At 43.5% G+C, this 9559-nt stretch overlaps 1 protein-coding gene across 1 annotated transcript in view; it reads right to left on the bottom strand.

Annotated features, from left to right (window-relative positions):
* RICTOR (RPTOR independent companion of MTOR complex 2) overlaps positions 1-9559 on the bottom strand; it is a 144975-nt gene that overhangs the window by 10990 nt on the left and 124426 nt on the right. The window contains exon 36 of the mRNA XM_018554400.1: positions 5821-5979. Within this exon, the coding sequence (XP_018409902.1) occupies positions 5821-5979 (159 nt within the window). The remainder of the gene's footprint in view (positions 1-5820; positions 5980-9559) is intronic.

Genomic DNA, 9559 nt, shown 5'->3' with positions numbered 1-9559 from the left:
CTCTCTAATCTACAGAAAACAAAATGAGAAGTTTAAAAACCCCTCCCACCCCCCCTCGTCCCTCAGTAGAGATTAAAGTCAAATACCTCCACCAGTGCACGAGGGGAAAAAATACAAAAACCAACAAATAGATCAAGAAAGGGTGGGAAGTAGGCTTGCTGTCCTGGAAGATTCTCAGAAACACAGTTACCGGCAAGTCTAACTGGGTATCTCCCCAATCATCTTGCAGGAGAGCAACCTGAGGAGGATAGGCAAGAAAAAAAAAATCAAGCTTACCTTAGGGCGAGACCACAGTTTGTATAACTTTTCTGCCAAAGGCTAGATCTTGCTGTAACAGGAATTCCACTCTGTGGTGCTCGACAAAGGTATTCTGACTTGACCACACAGCTTACATGCAGACCTGCTCCACTGAAGGGCTCACTTTTTCTGCCCAAGAAGCCACTAAAGATTTGGTAGAAATTGCCTTCAAAGATGCAGGGATATTTAAACCCTCTTCTCTATACACAAAAGCAATGGTCTGTCTAATCCACCTAGCAATAGTGGATCTAGACGCTAGACAGACCTTTTTGGGCCACCAAAAGGTGACTGGATTTCCTTAAACTCCTGGAAACCTCCAGATATCGAAGTAAACATATTCAGAAATCTAAAGAGTGAAACATGACTTCTCCTAGATTCTTGGGATTCTCAGAAAGAGAAGGTAGCTCTCTTGAGTCATATGAAAAGCTGAAGCTACTTTAGGCTAATACAGGGGGGTCAGGCCTAAGTATAACCCTATCTGGCAAGATGGAGAGATAAGGCTCTTTAATGGACAATGCTTGAAGGTCTCCTACCTTATGACACCCAACACTCTCATGATCTCTGTCAGTGACAGGAATTCCGCTGAAAACACCTCTCAAACAATTCCTGGAATCCCTGCAATCTCTTCCGCGACTGAATCTATCAGATACCCCAGAAAGATTCTCAATTGGGCTGCGATCAGAGGATTTTTCTAAGTTCAGAATCCACCCAAGACCCTGTAACGTCTCTCTGACCCTCTGTCGGTTATTTAACAGCACTTCCTCTGTGGGTGCAAACAGGAGCAAATTGTAAAGTAGGGGATTACTGATACATTCAGGAGATGAAAATGAGCTACCCCCCTAACAAAATCTTTGAGAAAATGTATGAGACAACAGCGAGCCCAAACGGCAACGCCCTGAACTGATCAACTATCATCCCTGTCTGAACTAGAAACCTTAGGAACTGCTGATGTTGCCAAAAAATAGGCAAATGAAGATAGGCTTGGAGCAACCAAGATAGGCTTGGAGCAATTTGGGAATTGCTAAAATATAAGACCTACCCCGAAAATAAGACCTAGTTGTGACCATTCCTAGGGCCGGTGATGGCATAAGGGGGAACTTGAAGAGCTGCGGGTGAGAATCAGCGGTGCCAGCAAAGCCAGCGCTTGAGGAAGCGAGGCGGCAGCGCAAGGAGCAGAGCCGCATAAGCCGATGTTTCCTCTATAGCGGCTCCGGTCACAGACGGAGTGATACCAAATGCACTCCGCCTGTGAGGAATTGATAGTGAAAGCGAGCTTCGCTCATTCTGGCCAGAGATTGGTTACCAAATTGCTCTGGAAAGGTATGGCACCCCTGATTGCCCTGATCACCCTATTCTTAACTTTGCCATTTTGGATTATTTAATTTGGATTTGCATTAAAAGGAGAACTATGAAGTGAGTGCTTTTCACTCACCTAATAGTTCTAGCCGACCTGTGACAATGAGACTGTCACAGGTCGGCTCAGTAGATCGGGAGGTGAGCGAACACATGCCGGTGTTCGCTCACTTCTCGATCCTGTCACGGCTCTCTGCCGTGACAGGGGAGGGCATGGATTCCCCCCTCCCCGCTCCGCCAGCGCTGACTGGTGGAACGGACGGGGGAGGGGGCGGGTACAGCTGGATCTGCCTCTAGATAGGCAGAGCCAGCTGTCACTCACGCAGCTGGGCGGATCTCGACATCGATGTCGGGATCCGCTCCGGCTGTGGCGTCTCAGTATACCGCGAGCTGCAGCTCGCGGTATACTTAGCTTAGGGTGATGGGAGGACGCTAGTTTGTGTCCTCCCTTTACCCTAAGGAGAACTATGGGGAAAAGCCCTGACCCCATAGTTCTCCTTTAACTTTGGATTGTTATACATTAAAAAAATTAATAAGACCTACCCCAAAAATAAGACCTAGTATGTTTTTTTTAGCCACAAAAAATATAAGGCAGTGTCTTATTTTCGGGGAAACACGGTAGCTCTCCTAGCTGAATTAATAAGTGCTGCCGATCTAGCAGACGCCCGAACTGATTCAGCTGCCGCATATGTCAAATAGGAAACAGACTTACCCACAACAGAAAGGGATTCCAAAACCTGCTCTGTAGGGGGCCACCTGGAATAAATGCTGAGAAACTCTTTCAAGCCATAGAGCCATGTTTCTAGCAACACAAGTAGCAGCCAAAGCAGGAGCCATAGAGGAAGAATTAGCATCCCAGGACCTATCCAATAAAGCTTTCAGTCCATCTGGTCCTTCAGATAACATGGATCTTCAAAAGACAGGTAAGACTTTTTTGAAACCTGAAATCTAGGCTGGGTGCAGCTCTGGCATTTAAAATAACTCTCTTCATCTTACTTCCCAGAAGGAAATCTCCTCTTCCAGGATCTAAATGCCAGATTTTTTTTCACTGGTTCCTTTCATTCTTCTTGAACTAAATCACCAGAAACAATCTACCTTGAGATTCCCGCAGACCCCTATACACTCTATCCTGAACAGATGAGGGTCCAGGAATGGTCTGGAATCTGTTCCGTTACATAAAAAGCTTGTAACAAATTGTCCATGTCATCTTAAGAAAATAACCTACTAAATTATCGTCTCCCTCCAAGGTTTCTCCCTGCCCCAAAGAACATTCAGAAGAGGAATCAGGCCCTTGGGCTTCTTCCTCTTCTCCCTGTGAGACCGAAACAGAGCCCTGTTTTGATACTGGGCCCGGAGAGACCCGCAGATAAAACTGAATAATAAGAATTCAGGAAAGGCACTTAAAAGATTGAACTGTAGCTACCATCTCATTCCTTATGCTATCCATAAACCCTTGCATTATAGAAGAGGATTCACTAACAATTTCTGAATACACTTTTCACAGAGAAGCTTAATGTTACAAATGCCACAGCACTTCCGGACATGTTTAGCGGCTGGGCCAGCAGGTGGAGCTGCGATCTGGGCAGACTTTTGTAATTCAATAGGCTCCCACAACAAAGAAAAAAATAATCAACACTGAAAACGCCTTTGTACTACTTTTGCCACCACCCAAAAACCTGCACTCTGCACACAGCCAGTGTGGGTGCAGCCACTGCCGATCCGCCATCCTCACTCATGGTGGTCTCGGCGTGCAGCAAACTTCCCCGCTCTGTCTGCCCTGGAGCCTTGTGCTGCGGCGACCGGAAGTGATGCAACAGGCACCAGAGAAAATTATGTGCTAAACCACAGAATGAGGCTTGGAACTCAAGTCCCGCCTCCTCCAGTCACCTGCACTCCTGCCCATTCAAACTGCTGCCCCTCCCACCGGGGAGAGAAAGCAGGACACAGACAAGGGGACTTCCGGCATCTGTCCCCCCACCCCCAAAAAAATAGGGGAAAGAGAACCTGGCAGAAAGAAACAGGACAAGGCTGAAGCACAGCGCTCATCCCAGCAGAGCCTCACAGAGGCCATCCGGCCAGGAAAAGAAACAAACATATCGACGACCTGGAATGGTAAGAAACACAATCTAAACTGAGGGACAGAGAGGGGGGGGGTTAAACTTTTCCGATTCCGATTGTGTTTCCTGTAGATGCGAGAGCCAATCATCTTTCAGGTTGCTGTCCTGGAAGATGATTGGGGAAATAAGATTTAAGTGTTATCCTGTAATACTTTAGGATACTGAAATTGGCAAAAAGGTAGACAAGCTTTAATATCTGCAACAGATCTGGGTTTCTAATCTGCAGTGATGTGATTTTACTGTGGTCTAAGATGCTGCTTGTATGCCACCTATTGGTAACCAGATATATAAAGTGGGTATAGAAAAAAATACCAGACAAACACATCCTTTGTTTTATCCAGCTGTATTTACTCAGTACAACTTATAACATCCAAGTTAATGATATAACACATGTGAGAAAAAATTAAAAAACAAAATCACTGAGTTGGAAAAAGGATCACCGCCTTGTGTTAGTATTTTGTTGAACCACCTTTTGCTTTGATTGCAGCCTTTAGTCTGTAGGGCCATGTCTCTACTAACGTTGCACATCTAGACTTTGCAATATTTGTCCATTCTTCTTTGCAGAGCTGCTCAAGTTCAGTTATATTTGATGGTGACTGTATGTGGACTGCAGTCTTCAAGTAATTCCACAGATTTTCAATGGGGTTTAAGTCTGGGCTCTGACTAGGCAATGCAAGGACATTCACTTTTTTCTCCTTCAACCACTGTGTGGTCATTTTTGCTGTGTGCTTTGGTTCATTGTCATGTTGGAAGGTAAACTTTCTTCCCATTGACAACTTTCTGGCAGAGGGCACCAGATCTCCCTCAAGAATTTGACGGTATTTTGCCCCATCCAGTTTTCCTTCTATCCTGACAAGTGCTCCCGTCCCTGCTGCAGAGAAAACGCCCCCATAACTGGATATTACCACCTCCAAATGGTGTTATTTGGATGGTGAACGGTATTGGAGTTCTGCCAGACATATTGTTTAGTGTCGAGACCAAACAATTCAATTTTAGTCTCATCTGACCATAACACCCTTTTCCATGTGGCCTCAGAATCTTCAAGGTGTGTTTTGGCAAAGATCAGCCATTACTGCATGTGGCCTTTCTTGAGGAGTGGCTTTTTTCCCCATACAAGCCACGTTTGTGGAGAATTTGTGATATTGTTGTCACATGTACACAATGACCGCTCTTTGTCATAAATTCCTGCAACTGCTTCATAGTTGCTGTAGGCCTTTTGCTAGCTTTTCTGACCAGTTTCCTACTGGCTCTTTCATCCAGTTTGGAGCGACATCCTGATCCAGGGAGGGTCTGTGTTGTACCAAATACCTTCCAATTCTTAATAATAGACCTCACTCTGCTTCTAGGCATTGATAAAGCCTTTGAATTTTTTTTAGTATCCATCTCCTGACTTGTGCCTGTCCACAACCTTATCCCGGAGATCTTTTGACAGTGCCTTGCCAACCATAGTTGACTGTTTGCTTCAGTTGCAGTACCAGGGACTGAAACGCTCCAGGAAAGCTCTTTTCATGCTGAGCAAATCAAAATGACCACAGCTGATCACAATTGAAAGTCAAATGGCTTTGTGTGCCATTGAGAAGGTGATTAGCTACACCTGATTGAGTGTACAAGTCATTTTTAGGAGGGGGTGATCGATTTTGCAACTCAGTGATTCTGTTTTTGAATTTTTTTCTGACATGTTGGTGTTATATTTTTCACTTGGATGTTATAAGTTGCACTGAGTAAATACAGGTGGATAAAACAAAAACTGTGTCTCTCTTCATTTCAGGCTGCAAAGCAACACAATGTGATTATTTTAAAAGGGGGTGATTCTTTTCAATACCCATTGCACAAAGGCTCAGGTACATTAACAACAATGGGACCAATTATGAAAGTTTCCTGCTATTTTCCAGTCTTCTAAGTGCCTAGAAGATACAACAACCAACAGCACTAAGAAGTTCAGTTCTTTGATAAAGCTACAGAGCACTGACAGTGAGGGCAGTAACTCATGAAAAGAAATATTTGTCCTGTCACAAAAGGAAGAGGAGTAAAACGGATTTAGGCATCCACTTACCTAGAACTAACTCTGTACTTTTGGTACTGCTCGCAGAGCCCTGGGATGCACCATCACTACACCCTGAAATTCCAGAATACTTGGAAGAATGGGATACCACTTCTAAATGATTGGGGATGGTATGTGCACACCAGTCAGAATATGGAATGTCAGGAAAGTCTGGAGATAAACATGGCAGCAAATGTGAAATGTAAGCAAAATGGGCAATGAATAAAACACAATAATGGAATAATAACGTGCAAAACAATAAAAATGAAATTTCTGGGTCTGCTGGGATCAGGGATTCTTTGTACAAGTTTTTAGTAAATCACATTAGGGCTGAGTTAACGCCAATCTGCCTCTAATGCATGATCTCTGCAGTACATTGCCTACCTTCTCAAGATGCCTGCCCTAGCTTTTACTGAGGCCTATGGATGTAAACAAGCCTTGGGAATATTGATATGGAATCAGTGAAAGGACCTGCCAGCATTTAGGAAGGGAAATCTTTCTTAACAGGAAGATTGCTATACATACACAAAGTGTATGCACTGTTTACAAGTTTCAGTAGTTTTAACCTAAAGTAAACCATGACGTTCCTCTTGCTATCCCATCAAACAATACCTGTGCTTAGAGACTGTTGTAAGCTCTTTAAAAGGAGAATTATGAGGGGAGTGCAAATCACTCAGCCTCATAGTTCGAGCCGACGTGTGACAATGAAACTGTCACACGTCGGCTCAATAGTTCGGGAAGTGAGCGAACGCATACCGTCGCACACTCACTTCTCGATCATCTCCCTGCAGAGAGCCATGACTGTCACTTACGGCTCACTGCAGGGAGTTTCTCTCCCTCCCCGCTCTGATCCTCCAGCGTGACTGGAGGAACGGACAGGAGAGGGGGTGGGTACAGCTGGCTCTGCTTCTAGATAGACAGAGCCAGCTGTAACTCATGCAGCTGGGTGGATCTCGACAGTAATGCCAGGGTACGTCCTGGCTGCGGCGGTCTCAGTATACCGCGAGCTGTACCTCGCGGTATACTGAGCTTTGGGTCACGGGAGGATGCTAGTATATGTCCTCCCGTGACCCTTAAGAGAACTATGGGAAAAAACACTTACCCCATAGTTCTCTTTTAAATAGCAGTTATGAAACCATGTAACATTTTACTTTACTCGCATTTATTTTCCATTTCTTCATCATGAATTTATATTTTCTATTGGCTGATGTCAGTCAATAATAGTTGTAGCATATAAGGAAATGAGGGATGATGTCACTAAATCTAGGCTGTGTTAGTAGAACCTACTTTACCTACAGAAGCTTGAATTCCAGTCTGTGATTTCACAGTTGAGATGTAGGAATTAATAGAAGCATGTGACACAAGAGAGAAAGCACTAAAGAACCTATAACACCCTCTATGCACAGGTACGATTTGATGTGATAACAAGTTTGAGTGCGTTTAAGCTGTGTGCTCAGGGTTTCCTACCACAATCCTAAACAAACTTTCTGGTCAACCGGCTTGTAAAGTTAACCATATATGGCTCGATTTCGCCTGCAAATCAGAGGATATCCAAGCTGTGCGTGGCCCTGTTGACCTCAACCAGATCGACAAACTTTAAATGAAATATCTAAAGGAGCCGGGCAGAAAGCTGTGCCATTCAGCTGCAGTCACTATTCGGATATTCCAGCAGCCACGCAACCGCACCTGCTTGAATACAATAGCTGGCCTAGGGAGATTCCTCCATTCATGGTGCTAACTAGAACTTTTCTGTTGTCCAGCCAGAACGTGTATTGCCAGCTTAAGCATAATGTTCTATTGTACACAAATGACAGAATAAGTTTCTCATAGGTAGAGACACATACAGGTGAAACTCGAATAATTAGAATATCGTGCAAAGTTCATTTATTTCACTAATGCAACTTAAAAGGTGAAACTAATATATGAGATAGACATATTACATGCAAAGCAAGATAATTCAAGCCGTGATTTGTCATCAATGTGATGATTATGGCTTACAGCTCATGAAAACCCCAAGAACCCCAAATCCACAACCTCAAAAAAGTAGATTATTACATGCAATCAATAAAACAAGGATTGTACATGGAACAATATCGGACCTCTGAAAAGTACAAGCATGCATATGTACTCAGTACTTGGTTTGGGCCCATTTTGCAGCACTTACTGCAATTACTTTTGCACGATATTCTAATTATTCCAGTTTCACCTGTAGTGGTTCAAGGTTCTCTGCAAGGTGCTAATAAAATAAGTAATACAAAGACAAATGTGTTTAGTGGTAGCACAAATATGTGTTTTGATTATATATGTAAAACTATTGTCTACTTTAAGTTCGCATTAATAAAACCCCCAGCACAATGATGTGCAAAAAGTGATATGAGATGTTGATATGACCAATGTGTGGGGCACCTCAATTACATAAAACAGACACGTGGTTTATTTTAACAGCTTAATGAAATGCATATAAAAACTGCCAATGTGCATAAGACCTAATTTAGGTGGTCAGGAAAAAAAGAAATGTTACGGGCATGATGAAAAGTTGATGAAAATCCCTGATACCAGATTAAAAAAAAAAATCACAAAAATATTCATGCCAATAAAAAAAAAAATTCTTATGTAGAAAAGAGGGATCATCATGAGAAGTAACGGCAAGAAACTACTGGTGTTCTCATTTAACTGGTGGTGTGGGCAGAAAAGGAAGCAGAGATTCAGGACAGTTGTTTGGGGATTGCCAAACCGTCACCAGTGTTTTCCTTTCTATAAATGTTTTTTATTCACTTGCAATGTGCATTTAAACTTGCCAAAAACTTGGACTACTGCAGGAAGAGTCAGTTCCGTAGAACATTTTTCTTTGCCTTGCTGCACTCCTTGCCGAAAGTCCCTTGTAATGGGGTGGGTGTTCGCAGTGACTGCAGATGGTGCCGCAAATATCAGCAAAATGTAGACATGTCACCAGCACACCAGAATCCTTTTAAGATAGCAGAATGTTCATTTATTTGAAGTTTCTTCTCATATAAAAAAGCGCTCTTAGGGCTGCGCAGGGTCCCTTCATCAGGCTTAGCATTGACAATGCTAAGCCTGATGAAAGGACCCTGCGCGGCCCCGAAAGCGCTTGTTTAAATGACAAGGAACTTCAACCAAATGAACATTCTGCTATCTTAAAAGGATTCTGGTGTGCTGGTGACATGTCTACATTTTGCAGTTCCCTAGAACAGCCCCCTTCCTTTTGGCACATCAAGAAGGAGGGGGCTGCCTCTTCTGGGAGTGTCTAACTACTCACTATGCTGGTCCAGCATCTCTGCCCCTCCTCTTACTCCCTACATGTAGCTGCTAAGGGAGGACTGAAAGGGAATACTATAAAATGTCAATTAGTGGCGGCTCTGCTAACATCGCATCCAAAATGGCAGTGACCAGCAGCACTCTCAAGGCTTCTGAATGTCTACACAGGTAAATAACATGCATTAAAGAGGTTACATGTATAATTCTATAGAAAGATTTCTTGAAATGCATGGTCTTGCGACAGGGCAAATCCAACCTGATACTTCACACCTGGACAAATGCTGGTTGGTGTAATCATTAATTAGCTTCCTTTAATTCTCAGGGACTCTGAAAGTGAAATCTTCGCACCTGAGTTCCTAGTTCTGCCTACCTTTCAACACAGGCGGTGGTCACTCTCCATTTCACATTAGCCATTGAGATTACATAAAAGAAGCAGCAGCAAAGGATAGACTACTTGAAGACATGGGGAAAAAGG

This window comes from Nanorana parkeri, unplaced genomic scaffold (assembly GCF_000935625.1).
Source record: "Nanorana parkeri isolate BGI_ZX_2015 unplaced genomic scaffold, ASM93562v1 scaffold156, whole genome shotgun sequence".
In the NCBI taxonomy this organism is placed as follows: domain Eukaryota; kingdom Metazoa; phylum Chordata; class Amphibia; order Anura; family Dicroglossidae; genus Nanorana; species Nanorana parkeri.
Note: the sequence above shows the minus strand (reverse complement) of the source record. Positions and strands in the feature narration are given on the sequence as shown.